General features: G+C 38.3%; 2 protein-coding genes across 7 annotated transcripts in view; one reads left to right on the top strand and one right to left on the bottom strand.

The window, feature by feature from the left end:
• Positions 1–1279: 1279 nt before the first annotated feature.
• The window catches only part of LOC129775032 (adenylyl cyclase-associated protein 1), a 64819-nt gene continuing 42047 nt past the window's right edge, over positions 1280–24051 (bottom strand). For 4 of the 6 annotated variants that reach the window (XM_055779194.1, XM_055779196.1, XM_055779195.1 and 1 more), the window contains 6 exons: positions 15625–16306; positions 15365–15560; positions 2935–3292; positions 2490–2866; positions 2272–2418; positions 1280–2209 (listed from right to left, as the gene is read on the bottom strand). In XM_055779194.1, coding sequence (XP_055635169.1) covers positions 2126–2209; positions 2272–2418; positions 2490–2866; positions 2935–3292; positions 15365–15560; positions 15625–16306 — 1844 coding nt within the window. In that variant the 3' untranslated portion in view covers positions 1280–2125. Of the gene's footprint in view, positions 2210–2271; positions 2419–2489; positions 2867–2934; positions 3293–15364; positions 15561–15624; positions 16307–17040; positions 17357–24051 lie in introns of those variants that run through there. The other 2 variants (XM_055779199.1, XM_055779200.1) reach the window with 2 other exon arrangements.
• On the top strand, positions 10143–11902 carry LOC129775033 (protein GVQW3-like). Its single transcript, XM_055779201.1, has 2 exons — positions 10143–10826; positions 11170–11902. The coding sequence occupies exons 1-2, from the start codon at positions 10368–10370 to the stop codon at positions 11173–11175; spliced, it is 465 nt and encodes a 154-aa protein (XP_055635176.1). The 5' UTR covers positions 10143–10367; the 3' UTR covers positions 11176–11902.

Here is a 24051-nt window from a genome sequence, read left to right as displayed (position 1 = left end):
AATATCCGCACCCGCTTGTTGGGATCAATTACGAACTTTTCTGTTGGTCGTGCAATTGTGCCGTTGATTTCATCAATAACCTCAAGGAACGATGTTTCGCAACAGGATCTTGTATTATTTGTGCGTTCATCTAAAGTCTCATCGAGAGAAAGGCGATTCAGGTCAAGCAAAAACGTTGATTGATGTGTTGGTTTATTTGATTGATTTTGTTGCTGTTTGCCGTGATGTGATGCCGTGAACAATTTACAGCGCGGAAAACACACAGTGATGGTTATAAATAAAAATGTAAACAAAACACAGCAGTTCGATTTCGAGTTCCATTCTTGGACGGTATGTTCTTCCGATGATTCATAATTCAAATTGGTTGTCTTTTGAAAGCTTCCGATCCGATTAACATTTCGAACGGAGTCCGGGTTCATAATAGACATCGGTGAAGCAGTTAAACCGATAGAACTTGTCGTATATTGAAAACCTCTTATTAGATAACACCTACTAGTGCCATACCGAATAGCTGACATGAGGATCCTTCGCATTGTTAGGGAACCTGCGAGTTTTGGATGAGTCCATTCCAAAAGAACTTCTTATTGTGATGTGAAGGCTTAAAACTTTCAAGTTCAACCCCCTCTAGCCTTTTTTTTTATCTCATTTATTTATTAGGCTCATTAGCATTTAGCTGTAACAGAGCCGGGTTTAATCGTGTACATGTACATATGTTTATGTTTCTACAAATTGTGAATTACACAGTAGTTAGTAGTAGCCATTTAGGCGTTAAGTTTTCTATTCCATTACATTATGGTAAATTACACAGTAGTAGCCATTTAGGCGTAAGGGTATTCTTTCTGTTCTTCCATTGTTCAGCAGACCGGACAGCGGAGACAGTTGATATTGATCATTGTTGGGTTATTCATAGAACAGCCGCCCGATGTTTCTTGCAGAGCAGAGCAGTTGTATGGATGAATCGATCTTTGTTCCACCGTGGATCGATTTCCATCGCTGATGATGGTTGCGTGGACGTAGTTATTCTATAACAACACAAAGATGGTCAATTGAGGGCCCTGAGTTTGAACTCACGATCGATCGCTTGGTAAGCGAACGCGTAACCAAGTGGCTACGAAGACCCCCCGCCTCTAGCCTTGAAAAATACCATTTCAAAAATTGTCCAGGGTGGGATTGAATCCTCGATCGTCCGCGTGGTCACCGTCCAGTTATTCTCTTTCGTACCGTCGACAACAGAAAACTCTTGGGAGCGAATTTCGGATGAATAATTCTACATCTTGAATATCATTATAATATTTATTTTTGTTCACGGTTTTCAAATACAAACCAGTTCCAAAAAATGATTTCCTTCAAAGTGTATTCAGTTATGTAAAACACATGCTTGGTTTGCATGGTTTATTAGCTTCTAATTAATTTTGAAATTGTTTTAGTTTGTTATCTCGCTTTTTTTTGCTGAACTTTACTCGACGTTAATAAAAACAGGTTATATAGTGCGTTCCTCCGTTCAATTGTTAATAAAGCTAGATATGATACTATTTTTTTTGTTTAATCTAGCGAATGACAGATGATTATTCGTAGTCATATCCAAATACACCATACAGAACTCGCGAAGCGAAAACCGAACCCTCGGTTGGCGCCAAAATTATTGGAAGCGTTAAAAGTTAACAAATTTTGGAGACGGGGACTTTACACGCACGAAATCAATTTTGTTTTGCTATGTTAACGATTAACGTTATGTTCGTTAGTGGTAATTTTTAGACATCAAATCCTTTGATACTATTTCATGTATTATTTTATCTATGTTGATCGGGGATGTATGTTTGTGTTCAAAAATGTTAAATGCGTTATTCGATTAATGGTGGCTAATGTTTGTTAAACGAAGATGTGAAGCTCCACAAATTGAGTGTACAGACAAACGCTTTCATTCGGAAATCAAGATATGACTAGCGACAGTATTTAAGATGAAGTTATATGTACTAGGAAGTGAGTTATTTTAACTAGATCATTTGTATAAAAGTTCCCAACTGTGGCTTCTCTTAGTAATACACGGTTTTGAAATGATATTGAATTTGTTGCTTTTTTTTGTTACCTCAGATATAACTTCCCGCTGTCTGAAAAATTGCACAGTTTAGCCAAGGCTTTCTACACAAGTGGTATTCAGGCTCTGTCCTTTAATTATAGTTTTGAACTGCTCCGGAATAGGTTGCTCGGTCTGTAAAGAATCAGAATTCATTCATTATCATACAAAAAACATATTTTCATCGAGAATCTTACATAGTCTCCGCTATTTCCCTTCGGAATCATAACGTTCATTTCCGATGATTTAGAGCTAACAATCTCTACATTAAGCGAATCGGCCGACAGATACATTTGACATCCATCAGTCTTATCAATGGAAATTGTAGGAACCTTACCGAGGACCTGTGGGTTGGAAATATTTGTTGTTATGTTTGTTCATCATTGTTATTAATTTACGTTGCACTCCAACTAACCTGCATCTGTACACTTTGACAGTTAACAAATTCGGCGGATGCCACAAGAGAGTCGAATACAAGCGAGCACTTTTTACACGAATCCATCACGACACTGTTGATTTTGCCTTTGATTGAAAGAGTTGAATTTTCGCATCGGAACATGTAAACAACATTGTTCATTTCAGCATCTTCAACCACCAAATTTGAGTTGCCCTTCTGATACTCAATCAACCATTTCTTGCCATCACGAACGAAGGAAGGCGGCTTCGTAGCGCTTGGTGCTGTAACTGATTTCGTTCCGTTACTAATGCCGGCTGGAGCCTTGTACGGGGCAGGGCCTGAACGAAGCGAAGGGTTCTTGTGGGTTTGCATTTCGGAGGTTACCTTTTTGAGTCCTATTTGTAAAAAAATATGTTGAATTGAGTATAGACTTTTTCAAGAGAGTTTACAACTTTTTCCTCACCTTTAGTAATATCTGCTCCTTTGTTTATCTGGGCAAACAGCGCACTTCTATCGTCTCCTGCATCGGCAATGGATAGATCTGCCATGGGCATCATCGGTGGAGGTGGTGGGAGACCACCGGGAGGTGGAGGTGGAGGAACAGATGCACCACCGGCTGCAGGTTTGTTCTTACCAGCCCAAACCAGACCGGTTGTATGATGCTGTTTGATGTACTGCTGCAGTTCGGTCAGGGTCTGGATCCACGCACGTGCCCATTCCACATGGGTTGTGTCCTTCTCTTTCCAGTCCTTCAACACGCGGTTTGTGTAGAATTGGCCAGCATCGTTCATCTCCTTCACATATGGCCCTGGAGTTGGTGCCTGGCGAAGAGTTCGAATGAGATTCGTACAGGTTACTAATGATTTTGACCTTTAATTGCAAACGAGTGACAAGTTTAGCAAACTTTAGGTAACATACACAGGGTACATTTGCTGAGCATACAGGGAGAACCCTATGCAATTGAGGGCGGTACTCGTTTCGGACCCGTTCTACCGCAAAAAATCCAAATGGAATCGACAAAAAACCCACAAACTCATAAAGACGAAAGTTACGAATCGTTTATTCTGAGAGTCGCGTAGGATTGTGTATTTCGGATACGATTTGCGATTAAATGCTCCTCGAATTCACTCCAAACTTTGAAAAATCGGCTAGAAAAAACGGCTGAACGTATCAATATGAAACGTTCACAGATGTTTAGGGAATACACTAGGCTAAAAATTTGCCTGCGAACATTAGAACTTACTGCGATATTTGCCGATTAACAGTGGATTTTGTAAAGCACCATAAAAATACATTTTTTTTGTTTTTTTTGAAATCGATGCAAAAAAATTAAATATTTTTTCTTTCGTTAAAGTAACAAATTATCCTTGTGCAGAATTTATTGGAGTTTTCAAAACTGCCTTTAGATTTGCGGTACAATTGAATTATTGAATTATTCAACATCAAAGATGAAGGGTAATTTTTTTGACCAGTGTATTTTATTTTTTTTAATTTAAAAAAAAAATGCATATATGAATTTAAAAAAAATTAAATTGAATATTGTCTTTCAATTTAATTTTTTTTAAATTCATATATGCATTTTTTATTTTTTTTAAATTAAAAAAAATAAAATACACTGGTCAAAAAAATTACCCTTCATCTTTGATGTTGAATAATTCAATAATTCAATTGTACCGCAAATCGAAAGGCAGTTTTGAAAATTCCAATAAATTCTGCACAAGGATAATTTGTTACTTCAACGAAAGAAAAAATATTTAATTTTTTTGCATTGATATTAGAAATGTTTTTTTTTTCAAATATCAAAAATAGTTGTACTAATTTTTTTTCTCAGTGTATATTTTTTCACGTTTTAACATCAATACTCTATAACTCTTTCTAAGACAATATTTCGGTACGACTCATACCTTTGGGATATAAATTATCAATCAATCCTACTAAAATCGATACGCCCTTTTCAAAAGTTACACTTGAGTCAAAAAATTTCCAAATGCTATGGAAAACTCATATTTCCTCCAACCCAAACGGAATACAAATTTTGGTTCGAATCAAAAATACAAGTTTTAGAAATCTGCATTTTTAGTTCGATTTCATGTGTTTCGGAATAGACTATACGCCTATCTCGTTTGTTTATTTCGAAGAAACATCACTCATACAACAGCATCACACAGCTGATGAGCTTTCGTTCGCCACCGTAGAATTAAAATTGATTAATCGTAAAATATTTGTCCCCAATAAATGCAGTGTCCCTCGAAATAAGGTGTTCCTTTGTAAAATTGTGTTTTTTGTGAATTGCCATACCGTCGAATACCGTCCATCATTGAGTTTTATACTTTATCACAATAAAAACTATCCGTAATAAATATACCGGGATTCCTTCCAAAGTTTTCCTGGTTGGAAATGAGAACTGTCAGAATAGCCTAAAAAGCTCAGAATAGAATATAATTATTGGTCTTTCTTTCGTTAATTATTTATTCCGAAGCAATTCACGTTATTGAAAGTACGGTGTCGACATTTATCAAACTTTGAAGTTGATGTGAAAGAAAGATTCTCTATCAGATTGGCACGCTCGAATACAGATTCAAATTTTTATATTTTGAAAGGCAGTATATCATGAGATCGTGACGGTGACCGGAATAAATCGCCACAGTAAACAACTGCAACAGAAACAACCGCTTAGAAAAAGTGTAGTAGGCTAGAAATATTTGGCGCGGGAAAAACATCATGTGCCTCACATTTCTATTATAAATTTATTCTCTTGTTCTCGTTTTTCGAAATTTATTCTGAGGACAATGTAATGGGGACGAAGTCCCCATTTGGCGAGGATAAGGAATCGAGGCGGCCCATGCCGCCAAGATGACGCAATCCGAGTCCACCGCCGACCCGCCGTCGGAAGCGGCGGTGTCTCGCACGCAAACCTGGGATCCACTGATTGCCCGGTTAGTTTGAAACATAGGATACGATCCTTTAGCAATGTCCGACCGAGCTCTAGCGAGCGTCGGACGGTATACGTCTGCCCGGGGCGTTACGTTTGCCTGGGGCGATACGTTTGCCCGGTTAATTCTTGTTTTGAAATACAATACCGCGCCACAATATTTATAGCCTACTACACATTTTATAAGCGGTGGTTTCTGTTGCAGTCGTTTTCTGTGGCGATTTATTCCGGGAACCGATCGTGACCGAGAAAAATCGCGAAGGGAATAAGAGCAACAGAAATAACCGCAGAGAAAAAATCGTACTGCCTACTAGAAATATTTTCACGCGGAAAAAAACATCATGGGGAGAAATACCACACGAAATTCGCAATTTTACCAGGGAATCCTTGATATATAACATTGCTCAATGTTCGGATGAACTCGGACAAATTCCTTTCTTGAAGTCCTTGATAAAAAAAAGATCGGGCTTTTGTTTACAAAGAAGAATGCAACAAACCTACCACGATGCCATTTGTGCAGATTTTTAGCTATAAACCGTTAGAATAAAACGGAATAAGAATCCAGACAGAATAAGAATGAACAGACGTGGGGTTCAAAATTCAAAGTTCATTTCATCGAACAAATCACGAGTCGAGGAATCATGTTTTCTCGTCCATTTACTCATCCTGAATTTCAACGGAAAGACTAGGGAAAGAAAGGGGAAAAAACAAATTGCGTAATAAAACAACACTTTTTTGCTTTTTGCGTCTCGAACATGGCAGATTGGAATTGAATCAGATTGGTTTGCTTGCCTTGTAGCTTCAAGTGTGGCGAATTGAGATGTTCATAAATATCCGCTGGTATGCTAAAGGTTTATGCCTACTAAAGTTTGCAATCAACTTCTCTGAGTTTCGAAAATAGTTTGATCTTGTCGTTTACTTCAGAAACACACATGAATACTGTTTTGTTTTTGTATAGCTGGCGTACAGTAGTGTAGAGAGGAGGACGTCGTGATCTTAATCCATTTCATCGCACAGTCCCTTGAAAAAACGAGTTTTCCTAGCTTATATATGGTGGTCATGTCAAATTTCAAAAACCGACCATGTACATTTTGTTTATTGGCCCAAAAAACGATCTATCTTCTTGATCTTTTCATTAATTTTCTTGTCAGCCATTTCCCAATACTATCAGCGCAGTGATATGAACAGGCACTCACATGAGACCTACCCAATAAAAGCCTTCTATATGAAAATATGTCGCCAACCAAAAGAGAATTGTTTCTCTGAATCCGTCTCCGTTGCCGACTAGTAATGATCCCTCCAATATAAGTGTATGTTGCGAAATGAATGAAGTGATCGTCTATTCCAAACCAGTAGATTTTGAGTTTGATAATGAATACAGGTTATGAATACTGTGGATAATGGTGATGAAATCGATATCATATCAAGTTGGATTATATAATAGAAAATGTAAGGGCTGATACAAGAAGGATTTGCAGTATTTTTAGCGCAACACATGCTACTCATAGTTTATCTAGTTGAAAAAAAAGTTACAGTACTTATATCAAGCCATTCTACAAAATATACATACCACTTTGTAAAATGGCGATTCTCTAACCTTTTTTGCATAGAAAAAATACGTGAAACCGGGAAATTTGAAGATAAATTCTAAAATAAAATAATAATTAAAAAAATAATTCTAAATAACAAAAAAAAAACAAAACATCATCATTTTACTCGCTGCGCCATCTGGTTGTAAATCTAACGTAAATTCGTCAATAGCATCAGTTTCTGTTTTGCTTTCGCATGGGACAATCATGAAAAATTGCCACATCACGATAAAAACGAAATTAATTTTATGCAAGGTTAATAGACAAAGCAAAGTTTCAGCACCATCGGACATGATTTAGGGGTGCATCAAAGCGCTCAAAGTTTTGATTTTTTGATCCTCGAAAATCTTCCAAGGGGGTTGTAAAGGAAATTTGGAAAATCGAAAAAAATCTCGAAAAAAATCTCGAAAAAAAAATTTTTGGCCAAAAAACGACCTTTTGGGACTTAGCCTTGAGATGCAATGAAGGTATGAAAAAAAACAGGAAGTGGGTTATATCTATGGTATAACCGCTAGGGTGACGTAGGACTATCGTTGATTTAGAGATCATTTGTATGAAGTTGAATCTGAATTCATTCTGAATGAATGAATATTTGGAGAACTTCGAAAACGAGAGCGTTACGTTGGAGGCACAAGGTTTTATGCATCCAATATTGGATACGGAAATATCCTACTGATGGGGAAGAATAATCTTCAGAAGATATCCTGTTGATTGCGATTGATTGAAAAATCACAAAACCTAATGTATTTGGTCACAGTGTTACATGGATAGAAAACATTCAATTAAACTCTTTCACATGAATATATTTTGAAAATTCCCAAAGGAACTGGCAGACTATTGTCAGTAACGATTAGATATTTCCACATTTTCCTCGATACTGGAAGCCCACCAGTGGTAAATGCCAACTCGATAACCACCTGTTAATAGCACTTGATTGAAACATATTTGGTCACAGTGTTACATGGATAGAAAACATTTAATTAAACTCTTTCACATGAATATATTTTGAAAATTCCCAAAGGAACTGGCAGATTATTTTCAGTAACGATTAGATATTTCCACATTTTCCTCGATACTGGAAGCCCACCAGTGGTTAATGCCAACTCGATAACCACCTGTTAATAGCCGCGCGTGTATGTGTGTGTAGCGATGTCTTCCCAGGGAACCGTTTGTGGCATCACTCTCCTCCTGATAGATTCCCTTCTGGCCTAGGGTGCACAAACAGGCTCTTGGTGACACCGTTCATCCGCGCTTTCATGATAAATAAAGAGCTTCACCGCAACAGCGACAACATGCTCCAATCGCTGTTCAATTAGAACTGAGTGGATTTCCGAGCGCCGCTCGCTTATATACCGATTGGTGATTTCAATAGCCTGTTTTGAAAGCAATTTTAGGACTATTGAAACAAGTTTTTGGATCAAAATGTAACAAGTATATAACGCGTAGACATTTTATCTTTCGAATGAAGTGTTTATCATACCATTTCGTTCAGTTGTTTAGGAGCTATTAACGCTCAAAATCTCGGTCTCCGGCGTAACGCTTTCGTTTTCGAAACTTTGATTTTACACCCCGGTATAGAAATGAAAGACGTAGTCCTACGTCAAAAAATTATCGAATTTGAAGAACCGACCATGTACATTTTGTTTATTTTCCCAAAAAAAATGACTTGTACAAAGTTTCAGTTTGATCGGACATGATTTAGGAGTGCATCAAAGTGGTCAAAGTTTTGATTTTCGATCCTCGAAAATCTTCTTAGCCTGAGTGGCCAAAAAATCTAAACTTTGAGTGCTTTGAGGCACCCCTCATGTCCAATTGAGCTGAAATTTCGCACAGGTAATTTTTTGGACCATAAACAAAATGTACATGATCGGTTCTTTAAATTCGTTGATTATTTTTTTCCATACCTTCATTGCCTCTCAAAGCTAAGTCCCAAAAGGTCGATTTTCGGCCAAAAATTTTTTTTCAAGATGACACCAGATCTCGACGTTTCATACATTTTTAAGTCATTTGGCACCGAAAAAAAAAATTTAGATTTTCCAAATTTCCTTTACTCCATGGAATATTTTCGAGGACCGCTTTGAGGCACCCCTAAATCATGGCCGATCGAGCTGAAACTTTGCACAGATAATTTATTTGGGCTAATAAACAAAATGTACATGGTCGGTTTTTGAAATTCGATGATGAAATTTTTCCCATACATCCATTGCCACCCTAATGATGTGGTTAACTATTTTGATGATCGAATAAAGTATGTTCAACAATGGTTCTGACAGAGTTTTTTGGTCTTTTTTCAAATCCTGTTTTGTTTCCAAACTCAGAAACTGATTATCAGAGCAATTGAAGTTTTTAAATCAGTACAAAAGCGGAACGAACGGAAAATGTAATTTGGATAAGACACACGCGGTCTCAGTGGGCAAGCTTTGCGGTCTTCACGACATCAGCGGACTACCGGTTGGGAACCACTGCTGTAGATTGATATTATTGATATGAATATCCGATATCAATAACCGAATAAGATAAAAATAAAACGTGGACATGATATTATTTACGAGATAATAATGCATATCTCAGCTCGTCGAAATGCGATCACATAAAAATGAGCATTGTTTCCCATTGCTTATTAGTCTATTTCCCCTACGTTCAGTTCCAATTTCCTACCCATAAATATTCTAGACTCATCTAGAGGGTAAGAGTTTTCTTCCTACAGATTATGAAAATGCCACATTCCAGTGTTCACAAGGTTGACGGCGATGCGATGATCCAGTAAAAGTCTAATTAGGCCTATGTGAGCAGACAATTAGTTTCTCACCTCCAGCACTAATCAAGTACACAAGAAAACGAAGCAGCTCACAGCAACACAATTGCTGGTAAGCAAGGATTCAGTTCGAAAAACGCCCTGAAGAGAAGGGAAAGCGATGTAGCTTGTGATGCAATTTTCCGTTTTTCTTCGAATCGTTTTACGGATTGAACATTCTCCCCCGACAGAGAGTGTTGTGTCGAAGGCGTGATTGTTTCAAGTTTCCGACTGCTATAGCAACAGATTATCTTTCTTCGTGGACAATCGTGTTAGGTGTTAGGTCGCCTTTGACCTTGCGCTTCCGTTATTTATTCACGAGATCATCTGTTCCAGAAGTGTGTTCCAGCCCTAGAAAAGTTTGCTTCCCCTACTACACATAATTAACAACCACATCTTTACTATGCATTGCATCGGCTATCAACAATTCAATATATGACAACACTTAAACATATCTTGTGTTGTACTTATCGCATCGGGTCATACTATACGGCAATTTAAAGACGACAATCTGTGATACAATTGTCGTTTTAACAGTGTTGTGATTGTCCTTTTCAGTCTCAAGTTATAGCGCGTCGAAGATGGAGTCCACCAAGCAAGAAATTCGCCATATTTTACGTTTTTACTACCTGCGAGGTAAAACTGCAACGAAGGCGGCCGAAAAAATTCGTGTAGTTTATGGACCCGATACTGTAACGATTCGCACAGCAAAGTATTGGTTTGATCGATTTCGTTCTGGTGTAGTGGCTGTCGAAGATACACCCCGTACTGGTAGGTCAATCGTCGTGGAAACCGATAAAATCGTTCAAATCATCCAAGTAGACCGGCATGTGAGCACTCGCTCGATTGGCCAGAAACTGGGTATAGACCATAAAACCGTTTGGAACCATTTGCTGAAGATTGGATTCAAAAAAAAGCTGGATGTATGGGTGCCAGAGTGGATCACGTACGACAACCTCAAGCGAAAAAAGTCGTGGACGAAGCGCGGTGAGCCGGTCCGAACTATCGTCAAGCCCGGATTGACGGCAAGGAAGATTTTGGTGTGTTTTCAATCGATAATTTAATCAGTACTATACAAATGTTTACTAAGACGACGGTAGTCCCACGTAAACCTTGCGGTTATATCATAGATATAATCCGCCCATTTTTTATGTTCGGGGGTGCAGTGGAACTATCCAAGCAATAGTATCGATCACGTCCAGGAATGTTCGTCTTCGAAAGGGAGTAGTTACTTTCGTCGTTTGAAGCAAAAGACTTTTCGGAATAATTTTTTATCAACCAGCGAGTAATCTGATTCTCAGCGTCGAAATCTGTTTCTCAGTGTTTTTCGGGGTTTTTGTCCTCTTTCGGCTCTTTATTCTGATTCTTTTCAATGTTTTGCAGGTGTAAGGGAGGACGGAGTAAGACGGCCATCCTAAGCATGGAGTATAATGAAACACAATGTAAACAAAATTGAAGCTGTAATGTTATATGATTAATAAAAAAAGCTATACAAATGGTGATACTAAAATAATGCGGGGCCACCACTAGGAGAAAGACGGCCACATTATTCTAATCGTATAGAGGATTATTGATTTCGGCAAAATTGTACTATAGATCGAGTGTGACAAGAGTGGGATGAGTAATTTTCCCTGAATTACCTATAACGTGCTCAATGGACACCCTTTTATGGAATTATAATAATCAAAAACTATTATTTGAGGCATCTGAGAAAAAAAGAATCAAATTTATCATGAATGCACCTTGAGTTATTCAACCAATAATACGAGTCGTGTGTATATTCTAAATGAATTCGTCAATTACGTGCGTTCAAATAATATCTTTTAATGACTCAATACCTCAGTACTCCAATAATTCTATGAAAAGCCTAAAAACATACCGTTTTTATACTTATTTTTGTCATTTATCATGATGTTTCACCTATACACACGCTAAAATGGGTATACATTATTGAGGGTAATGCAATACACTGAAATAATTCATTATAGTTGCCCAATAGTTACTTGTTTCAATAATCTGGAGAGTGGTCGTCTTGCCCCGAGAATAGTTGTACCTTTTGCGGCATAACACTTATACTTTCGTGAAATTTCTTGTTTTAATGATTGCCAATATCTTAAAGAACCATGGATACGTTTTGACGTAGCATTACGTTTTCGAGAACATATAGAATGTATAAATAAAAAAAACTAGATATCGGTCTCGTAACAAAAATTGTATTATTTTGAACGCTGAGTAAAACCCAGACATTTGATTTTTGTTGGATTCATAATTTTGTCCAAATCGATTTTGACATTTCCTAACAATACATAGAGCTTCCCCATATAGGGTAGATAGGGGTAATATGACCAGGCGGGGCGAAATGGGCCACCGTTCGTTTGGGCTTTTCATTGAACCAATAACACTTATTTGCCAACAATTGTGTTAGAAATACTCTTATTAAGTATCTCCGTGAAAACCGTATTCAAATTCAATTGTTGTATAAAGATATTGAAAGAAATATCACACTGACCGACTATCACGAAAAACATAAAAAAGCAGTTAACAAGATAAGTTAACAAGATAAGCATGCTGAAATTTATGACTTTGCTCTGTATATCAATTCGTACTGGTATTATTTCTGAACATTTTCCCTGATTTATTGCGCTGCTTTGCCGTTCTATGTAAAAGATCGGTTCGGGCATACCTGCTCGGGACATAATAACCAGGTATTTTTTCAATAACCTGTAAAAACAGCTGTCAAAATTTGTAAACATAGTTGGAAATAGTTAGATGTGGAATCATGGTGCGGAATTATATCAGAACATCCGATTGTAAAAAGTGGTCACAGACCAGCTTGAACGCGGCCACCGAAGCAGCGAAAAGAAGTACGATAGTGTGACAAGCATCCTTTGTGCATTGTGTCTGGTTTTCGAAAGTGTCACCCACACTTCGGGCACAAGGAGCAACCTTCGCCGCTAGATCTAAATGATTCAATCGCGTTGCAGTGGGGAAATTCTACGATTTACTGGAGGACGAATAGCAGAAATACAACACTCCACCAGAAAATTTAACGTCGATAAAACATCAGTGATTCCAGTAACTATCTTTTTTCCATAGGAGCAGCAAAGAAACTAAAAATTATTATCATTATTCAACAGGTGCAGACCAAAAATTTCAAAATTCTAGTAATGCGGAGAAAAAGCCAGATGAGCGCTGGGTGCTGAGCAAGGAATAACCATTATGGAATATTCCACAGGACGGCTTATGTTGATACTGTGGGGCATAATTCAGTTCCTCTACGGGTGGCAATAACCAATGCTATCGATGCACAGATATTCCCTGTTCCTGATTTGAGCAACGTAAAATTGTAGTCCCATCACTTTGATCACATTGAAATCTTTTCATACAATCTACATCGATCAATAACGTTTCAAATCGTGAGGTTTTAATATGTATCATAATTTATAGATGTTCCTACATGATTCAGAACGTTTCGTTCTTAGGGGAACCATAGTGCCCCTATCTACCCTATATGTTTGTACCGCATTCGCTCTTCGTACACCCCAAAGTGAAAACATAAGTTCAGCTCTATTCAGGAAAAATTGAAACTTTCAATCCATTGAGAATATTGAATTCGTCTGCAACTAGATGGCTCTCACTGGAACTCATCGTTGAATGTAACTTAGAGTGATTTAACTACGATCAAAAGCAAATAGATTAACAAACTTTTTATTTTGGGATGAAGCTAACAATAGTAACACCCGAATTCACTCAGCCTAATTCGGAAACCAGAACACTTTATCTTACTCTCTTGAGCAATATTTTACTTCTCAGTGAAGCATTGCATTTTCACTACAGTCTGTATGCTTGCAGACTCTTCTTGGGTACAGGGTTGCCACGTATACAGAATATACTGTATTTTATAAATTTTTCGCCATATTTGAGATACAGAATCTGTATATACAGACTACCAGATTTTCAGCAAAGATACAGAATTTACAATTTTTTTTAAATTTAATTTTGAATATTAAATTTATTACAGTGCATTTTTAATCTATCTTCTTACTCATATATTTTTTCGTTGGGTCTAGAAGATATCTTGATTTATAAAAATGTTGAACCATATGTCATTTTTTTATTTGTCAGAATAAAGAGGTACAGTAAACATTCGGTAACTGGGCGAAAAGGGAAGACCAGTTATCGACATTCGCGTTTTAACTGGTCCGGCGTGTAAAACGTCAAATAAAATCGAGGGGAACTTCAATGAATTGTTTGATTCGCGTTAATCATGAAATTGGATAAACAAAAGGATTTCAATGGAAGATTCGCATTGAGTGCGACAACAGGTATGAAATATAATTTGAAGAAATGATTTTACTGTAATTTAATCAATGTTTTTGTCATGCGAAAATAATGTCAATTTTCATAACATTCCAAATTACATTCGAAGCCCCTCACAGCAAATCTTCCATTTGAAAATGGCGTCAATTGTTTACGAAATTCGGCTTTTTAACTGGTCCAAGGACCAGTTAACGTTCGCCCTGTTAAAAAGCAGACCGGTTAAACCTGGACCAGTTAGTGAGCGATTACTGTAGAACAGTGGAGGCGATCTGGCGTAGCGGTAACATCCATACCTCTCACGCTAAAGGTCACGAGTTCAATTCTCACTCCCGACATTCTTCCGAAATGGAAGGTAAAAGTGACGGACCAGCCAAATGTGTTGAAAGTCACTATAATACAGAAATAAAAAAAAAGAGGTAGAACATGAAGGCAAAGTATTGATACATCTTTAACAATTCATAAACATGAAATATAAATTCTAAATGAAAATAAACCTTCCTTTTCATTTTTTCCAATAGTTTTTTTATACAATTTTTTTTGCTAAAAATACAGATATACAATTTTTTTTCCGAAAATTTTACAGAATTTAATGTGGCGACGCTGCTTGGATACCAGCAATATTTTCGTATTAACAATAACTATGCAATCGATGGCACTAATGCTAAGATTATGCTTCCAAATTAGATTTAGAAATCTAAAACATATATCAATTAATGCGGTTAGGAACATCGCACAGCGTTCCGATCCACGAAGATAATGCGCAGCAAAATTTGAAAAATCTACTTTAGAGGCGAATGAACTGCAAAGTTTAAAGCCTCTTAAGATAAAAAAAGTGAAGAAATGAAAAATCAACGGAGCGAGAACGGATGTTTTCAAAATGGGCCAGGCTCAACACTGCTGAGTAAGAGAATCATCTCTAAGAAAACCTATCAAAATAACCAGCTCTGGTGCTAACGAAGCGAATGTATGAACTGATTATTACTGTGACCTTTGCATTTTTACGCAATCTAATACAAATATTGCATTTAATTTGAAAATCGCAATTTCTATTGAATAGAATAATAGCTCAAGGAAAATCATAATTCGTCTATATTCTGCTCAATCCACTATGTTTACGTCTGCGATTCGTGGGCACTTTTTCGGTATCTTAAACTTATCAGTTCAACCGCGAAAACAATCGATGATTTCCCCTGAGTCACCAAAGCACAGGCCAATCTTATCATTTACAGCAAGCATGAACAAAGATTACTGCACTCACCACACAGACCCATCCGAGGGCGGAAATACTCTCACTTATCGCCGACAGGTGATTGAAATATGGCGATGTCCGGTGCTTTTCGCGGTAACCCTGGATAGCGGCAATCTGATCGGAGGTTGGCTTCAGCAGGCTTTGCAGGTCGTTGGTTGACGGAGCGCTCGACTCAGCGGCCGTTCGTACAAAGGAAAGTTGCACTCTGACGGGTACATGAAAATGATCATAAACGGACATTCTTTTTGTGGTGCAACATTGATACTTACTCGAAGGCCTGCTTAACGAGGTCTGCTTGTGCGGCCACATCACCTCCAATCTTCTTCGATAGACCCAGGAAGTTGGCCAAAGGGCCACAAACGATGTCTTCGTACGCATTAACGCTCATGACTTTTGTTTGGGTTGCGTCGATTGGGCCGCAGAAATCGTTGTCCGGTAGCGGATGATGATCGGTCAATTCTAATACTGAAGTTGGCTCTTGATTGTTACTATTCTTACTACTTATTGATTTATCTAACACTACTTGCGAAATTACTGTTGGTATGGTATCTTGCGATTGTTCGACTTCAGGTTGAGGTTGATCCTTGGCAGCAACCGATGCTTCAACACTGCTCAGTTCAGGGAAAAGAGTCGCCTCAAGGCTGTCCAACTGCTGGTGCAAATAAGATGCTGATGGAGGCGGGGTCGAAGGAAGAACAGTTGGCAGATCACTGTTCGAATTGGAGTCAAGCAATTTTTCGTCCTCTTCGGTTCCTGTATTTTCCTCAGTGTTGGTTGTCGTTCCAGAGCATATAGTCTTTCCCGCGTTACAAACGTCCTTCAGAATGCGGCGGGTTTCCTCGAGCTCTCGTGCCGACACTGTCCTCTCTAGACGATCTACTATTCTCTCGAGACGATCGATGAGATGTTCCAATTCCCGAGCGGGGGAGTTTTTCAAGTCAGGATCACAATCTGTTGGGCAAAACAAAATCAATGAATACATAATCATGTTTCAATTTTCACTTGGAACGTAAGTGGATTTCTTTACTTGTAAAATCATAGCAACAAGACAAGATGAGATAATATCTGTTAGCGACATATCGTTATTGCACAGGAGACGACAATAAAATTAAACAAGCGTTGGAAACATCCATTCATTTTTTTTAATGCCGGTGGTGACAATGTTCACGGTGGGGTTCCTGCGAAGAGGAAGTCGGTGCACGAATCATAACTGGCGGAAGAACAATAACACACAGGACAACTGCATACAATTGTCGAGTAAGTGATGCTTGAAAGTTACTTTGGGAGAGGGGATTGTTCTTCTGAGGTTTATTCAGATATTTCACATAAACAAAACTGTGAATATTTCACGATGGTCACAAATGTTATGCTGAACATAAAAGGAAATATGATGTGGAGCGATTTATAAAACTACATTTCGTAATACAAGTGCCTCGATTCACATTGTTATACTTTACTTATGCTTCCATCAGTCCTATATTTCCTAGAAATAGTTCTTCAAGCATATAATTATATTGGTCACACACATGCTGATACATATGAATGTTTCGAATGGGCAATTTCGGCACCTTCTATTGACACATACTCCCCCACTCTGATCGCTGCGATTACGATTGAAATATAAACACAATTGCATCCGCGACTTGAAAACAGCTGACGATAGAGCGTTACTTATCGCGAATTACCTGGATTAGAACAGTTCTTCACATCGTTTATGACCAACGTTCGCCCAAAGCAGACACTAAGGGAGTGACCCATCGGGTGGCAACACCCGCGCGCGGTTTGGTATTTGGCAACTGCACCACCGACAAAGTATACAGACACACTCATGAAGTAGTTGAAAAAGGCCTGACTTTCGCACGTCAGCTTTTCACCGTCTTTCCGGATATTTCCCGAAATGCGTCACGCGCTGAGTGTATACACACTGGATCACATCGGAATTGGGCGACACTTTGCCTCGGCGCTGTGGCAAATCCAAATTGTTCGCTGCAAACACACAGGCCAATTTTTGTGTACAGTTAACAAAATGAGACCGCAGTCTTCTCTAGAGGCGGCGTTGTCCACTATTCTTGGGATGAGAGCTAAGTATATACACGCGTCGGCAGAAAAATGTGACTAAATGTGTGGGACCCGAGTGCTACAAGGTGACAAACAAGGGCTAATATATTCAAATGAATCATTTTTTGGAGAGATGCCCACTTTTGAGGTAAGGTTTGAATGGAATTTGCAATGTTGTGTTTACTACACAATCCAGGGGAAGATTTTTTCCAATGCATTCAAAATTTTCAGCAATCGATGCAAAGAAATACTACTCTCGAGAAGTCATCCGGGGTCATGCACAATGTTTGTTAGGTATTTTTTTTTTAAATAAACTTCACACATTTATTTCGAAAAAAAGTTGTTTAATGTTTTATGGATTGGACAGTTTTCAGGCTTATTAGATCAAATTAATCAAAACCGAATATCCGAGACGCCTAAGTAATGCCTTGCGTTTGGTAGGGTCAAGAGGGTTTCATCCACGGGGTAACGAAGTTAAACTATCATTGGTGAGTTTCACAGCATAGAACCAAAAAATACACCGAATATGCGAACAGATACACTTCCATAATATTACATCATGATTACGTTTGGGTTCATGTTGCTAAACTGTTGAGAACTGTTTAGAGAAAAATAGATGTTTATAGCATATTCTTATTCATCTACAAAATATCGCGTAAATAGTATTAAAATCGCATTGGACCATCTTGTAAGTATAGTCATGTTGAAGCGCAACCGTTTCCCTCAGAAAATCATTACGTGTCCTTTCGCTCAAATGTATAAACTTATCTAACCTAACGCAATTATTACATTACTTGAACGATGCCCACAATAATTGAAACAATTAAGCCGAGTTGTCGAAGGAACTTTGGAAAAAAATTTGGAACCTCACCCATCCACAATCACTTGTTCCGGACGATGACACATGGTTTGGTAGAGCTTCACTTCTTACAAAAAATGGGCTCATTTTTGGACGAAACCGAGAATTTTTTTTCAACACGGAATTCAAATGTCATCTGAGTGCCTATGGTGACGGTATATTGAACAAAATTCCAAAACGCAAAATACCCCAAAATACGTTATGTTTTTCGTTTTTTCCTTATACTTTTGAATGTCAGAAGCGCTAACCGTCATATCAAGTAGTGTGTGTCTGAATTTGTCACTATGTCGGCCATGTCGGCTTACGCCAGGCATATTCAACGCACTCCACTGAACTCCTACTCTCTGGTGTTTCAAATTCCATGGCCACCGATTATGTACCCTTTGTACACCGATTATGTGACATTTGATACAACAATGCATTGGCAAACGTTTTTTCAAGTCTTTCTGCACGGTTTCTCGAAATAACACTGTTATTTTTCCCAGAATGTGTGAAGGAATATGAGGAATTCCAGAATGTATGCAATGTGTATTTCGTCCAAAGCGAGAATCGGACGCAGTATTTAGTGTGAGCTGCCGAAAGCAGGACAGCCGAAACTCTCTCTCTCGCTCTTTCTCTCTCTCTTTTCTTCCTCTTTCTCTCTCTTTTTCTTTCTCATTCTCTCTCTCTCTATCTCTCTCTCTCTCCCTCTCTCTCTTTCTCTCTCTCTCTCCCTCTCTCTCTCTCCCTCTCTCTCCCTCTCTCTCTTTCTCTCTCTCTATCTCTATCTCTATCTCTATCTCTCTCTCCCTCTCTCTCTTTCTCTCTCTCTCTCTCTCTCTCTCTTTCTCTTTCTTTTTCTCCGCTTTTTCTTTCTTTTTTTCTCTCTCTCTTTTTTTTCTTTCTTCCTCTCTCTCTCTCTCTCTCTCTCTCTCTATCTCTCCCTCTCTCTCTCTTTTCTATTATAGTCCATTTTGAATGCTAATAACTTTAAATTATTGTGACATTCAACACTTGGCTGGTTCGTCACTTTAACTTCAATTTTTGGAAGAATGTAGGGAGTGAGAATTGAACCCGTGACCTTGAGCGTGAGAGATACGGATGTTACTCATCTTTATCTCTTCTTTCTTTTTTTCTCTCTCATCTCTATCTCTTCTTTCTTTTTTTTCTATCTCTTTCTCTCTCTCTCTCTCTCTCTTTTTCTTCTCTTCTCTTCTGTCATTCTCTTCTTTTCTCACTCTCTCTTCTCTTCTCTTCTTTCTTTTACCTTCCTTTCTCTCTCTATCTCTCTACTCTTTCTCTCCTCTCTTCTGTTTCTTTTTCTCTCTCTCTCTCCTCTCTGTCTCTTCTCTTTCTCTTTCTTCACTTTCACTGACTCTTTTTTTCTCTCTCTCTTCTCTGTTTCTCTCTTTTATTTTTCTTCACTTTATTTTCTTTTTCTCTTTCTCTGTGTTTACGTTTCTGCTTAAGCGCAAAAAATAAACAAGGGTTGTCACATGTCTGTCGTACCAGAACCATATGTTCGTTTAACCCAACTTGTCGGTCTTTTTCATATCAGTAAATACACTGGAAAACGGTATTTAGTGTAAGGTTTCGGAAGTGAAAAAATATAACCGAAGATTTTCTTAATTTGTTTATCTAACTCGCAGTTACCTTATCAATATATGATAATTCGATGATTTTCCACGATGCGACCAGGAGCAAAACCTTCTTTTTGAATGGCGTTAACGTTTCCTGTGGAACTCTTGCCGTCTCAACGTATGCATTAATTAGCGTCATTTATTAATACTTAGTTGAGATTTCTTAAGCCAAACAACACGCCTTGAATGTATTCCGAGGGGCAAGCTCTAGAATACGCGTGACCACAGTGCAAGTCGAAGGAAATTTCAGGAGCAAAACCATGGGTGGGTAATAAAAATAAGACATTAACAACAGGGTCGATGGTTTTTACATCGGGAACATGTTGGATGTTGAGTTCATCTTAGCCAAACTTCTAAGTCTTGTACCTTGGTGGACCGATTGGCTGCAGGGGCTTTGTCGGGATCGGCTCTGTGGCGGACAATACTGAGTATTGGCTTGTCTTCCGACATTGCAATTTTTTAACTTATATCTGTAGATGAATTCAGAAGTTTTTGCTAAACTGGTTTCACTACTAAGAAAAAATATCTTTCAGATAATTCGTCTTGCTCAAACCTCTGTAGGGGAAGGAGGCGAAACCATCATCATTACATCTTTTTTTTTGTAATTCCAAAATTGTCGAATTAATCTAAGTATGTTAGGGAAAATGTTTCCCTAAATATTGGAATCAATCTACTTTTTAACAATAATCATTTAAAGGCAAATTTGAATTTGCCATCTGCACAACACAGTCCTGGTTTCCCCGAATGACAATTTAGCGCAACGATGGACTCGAATCATACAAAAACAGTTCGCTGTAGTCAATTGTTGGATCGTGCCGGAAACCGCCGCGATATAATTTAACATTCACGGCACTTCTTTCAAATGACGATTTCCGTTTGATAGAATTATTTCAATATTATATTATTATACTACCCTTAGAAAAATCCTCGGTCGAAAACTACTAAATACATTTGGTAATGCAAAATTAGTAGAATGTACAAATTTTTTGTACATATTGTCAACAAACCCGCATCCCTACCAGAGATTAGTATATTTTACTCGATAACATTAGTAAGCTTGGATATTGTCATATCTGAAAACTGGTGAGAAAAGCGCGTATTAACCATTTTCATTGTTCCCATAAGGCAATACGGAGGTATAATAAGGATATAATTCTGATACGTGCATTTTTGGCGAGAAAATGTAGCCGATATTGGGCTTCCGAATCATGGTTCTGCTTGACATATGTGTTTATTAGTACGGTCGAAAATGACTATAGATTGGTAGTATTTACCAAAAAATTCGTTATATTTACTAATTATTTCTCTCAGTGTAGCTGACCCGGCAAACTTCGTCCCGCCCAAAATTTGATTTTTGTTATCAATACCTTCAAACATTCACGTTTTCTTACTATGAGCAAGTTCATGGGTGCAATCGCAGAACTGTTCATTGATTGATCTTCTATTCGACCTTTTACTATAAAATTCCTAGTCTTCCTAGTTTCTAACAAAACTCATCATTATAATATCAGATTATTTTCAGACATAATTCTCTTTTCCTTAATTTTCCGAATTTTCCTTTTTTCCGTTTGGTTGGAATATTTTTGGTTGAAATATGTGTAATATTTTTATGGGAGCCCCTCTTCATGCCAGATGAGGGAGGGGTGTCATACCATTATAGAAACATTTATCATACCCAAAAACCTCGAGTTATGCAGAAGTTTGTGTTCCGTTTGTCTGGCAGCCCCCTTTGAGAAGGGGGTAGGAGTGTATTCACCATAGAAACGTTTCGTGCCCCGTAAAACCTTCACATGCCAAAGTGGCTTCCTTTGCTTGATTAATTTACGAGTTATGCAGAAATTTGTGTTTTATTTGAATAACAGCCCACCCTTAGAGAGCGGAAGGAGTGTGTAACTACCATAGAAATACTTATTACATCCTAAAACCTCCACACGCCAAATTTGGTTTCGTTTGCTTAAAGAGTCCCCTTAAAGAGGGGGGTGGAGAGTCTAAGCACCATAGAAGCATTTATTGCACCCTAAAACCTCCATGTGCCTAATTTGGTTTCATTTGCTTGAATAATTCTCGAGTAATGCAGAAATTTGTGTTTCATTTGTATGACAGCCCCCTCTTAAAGAGGGGGGTGGAGAGCCTAACTACCATAGAAACATTTATTGCGCCCTAAAACCTCCATATGCTTAATTTTGTTTCATTTGCTTGAATAATTCTCGAGTCATGCAGAAATTTGTGTTTCAATTGTATGGCAGCCCCCTCTTAAAGAGTGGGGTGGAGAGTCTAACTACCATAGAAACATTTATTGCACCCTAAAACCTCCATATGCCTAATTTGGCTTCATTTGCTTGAATAATTCTCGAGTAATGCAGAAATTTGTGTTTGATTTGTATGATAGAGCCCCCCACCCCCCTTAAAGAGGGGGGTGGAGAGTCTAACAACCATAGAAGCATTTATTGCACCCTAAAACCTCCATATGCCTATAAGACTATCTGAATAACATAAGATATCGTTAAATTTCACTGTAATATTTGGGCAGCATATTTAGTCTACGCTGGTTTAACGAAATAAATAAATAAATAAAAAAAATTGATTCTGTAACTTGTTAAAATCGTCTTTTAAATTAAACGAATAAATTATCCAGCCAGCTCTCTTTAGATTTTTAGTTTTAAGTAAGTAGTTTTAAGTAGTATTAAGAATGTATCGGTCTACAATTTAGATTGACGACAATAAAAATAAATAAATAAATAAATTCCAAGGTTAATTCGACTCCAGCGTTTAGCTAATGCTTGAAAATTTCTCAATTGTTTAATTTTCAAACATTTTTTTATTTAAACAAGATAATAGAAAAAAAACAGAGCAAAATGGATTGGCTGTGCCACAGCATAGAATTTTTACGTATGTATTTCATGGAATGTCAAGAAAATTTCTAACACGAAACAATCCGATTGGGAATTGAACAATACAATTCAGAAAATATAACCATATATAACCATCAATATTCAGGTTGGGCTATCCCCAGCTCCATTCCATTTTCCACATTAAACCCTCCAAATGATGTTTATCTCGTTCGATAACCGATAATTTAGGCCATTCATAACTTATCGATGATATAAAGTGTTTTATCCAATGTGAATACTGGAAAAATACCAACCAAAATACAATCTACCCAAATTTTCGTTCACATAGTTGTCGCATAAAGGGTTTGTCACATCAAATTGCATCACGGAAAAAACGCTGTAGAAATTTAATTTTTAGGAATTATATCTTCAGCTTTCGCTTATAATCAGATAAGAGTGTATAGATCACGTTGGCCATGCTTCACTGTCAATTTTTCGTAAATTTGGAAAAATGTCGTCGAACGAAAAAGAGCGTCGTGAACTAATTCTGTGCACTCATTTCGAGAATCCGGAGTTGTCACATCGGGACATCGGTAAGATGCTGGGAATCGTCCAATCCACGGTCAGCAGAGTACTAAAACGATACTTCGAGAACCTAACCATCGACCGGAAGGTGAAGAACGGCAAAAAAGGATGCTCCGTCAGTGAAAAAGATCACAAGCGCGTAGTCAAGCAGTTTAGACGTGATCCGAGAAGTTCGGTCCGGGTTGTCGCCAATAAGCTGAATTTGTCAAGTTCATTCATCCAGCGGACCAAGCAGCGGGAGGGCCTGCGTACATACAAGGTTCAGAAGGCTCCTAACCCCGACGAAAGGCAAAACATGGTGGGGAAGACGCGAGCCCGGAAGCTGTACACCGAAATGCTGACGAAGCCGCATTGCCTGGTAATGGACGACGAAACCTACGTCGAAGCGGACTTTCGTCAGCTGCCGGGCCTGTTGTTCTTCTCCGCAGAGGACAAATTAAGCGTTCCGGAGGAGATTCGCAAGCAGAAACCATCCAATTTTGCCAAAAAGTACATGGTGTGGCAAGCGATCTGCTCTTGCGGAAAGCGGAGCGCCCCCTTCGTGATGACCGGCACGGTAAACGGGCAGGTTTACCTTAAGGAGTGCCTACAGAAGCGCTTACTACCACTATTGAAGCAGCACGAGGGCCCGACCATCTTCTGGCCGGATCTCGCTTCGTGCCACTATTCAAAGGTCGTGTAGGAGTGGTACGAAGCCAACAGGGTCACCTTCGTGCCAAAGGAAATGAACCCGCCCAACGCGCC

The sequence above is a fragment of the Toxorhynchites rutilus genome, chromosome 3 (genome assembly GCF_029784135.1).
Source record: "Toxorhynchites rutilus septentrionalis strain SRP chromosome 3, ASM2978413v1, whole genome shotgun sequence".
NCBI classification, from domain to species: domain Eukaryota; kingdom Metazoa; phylum Arthropoda; class Insecta; order Diptera; family Culicidae; genus Toxorhynchites; species Toxorhynchites rutilus.
This window is presented reverse-complemented; position numbering and strand designations above follow the sequence as displayed.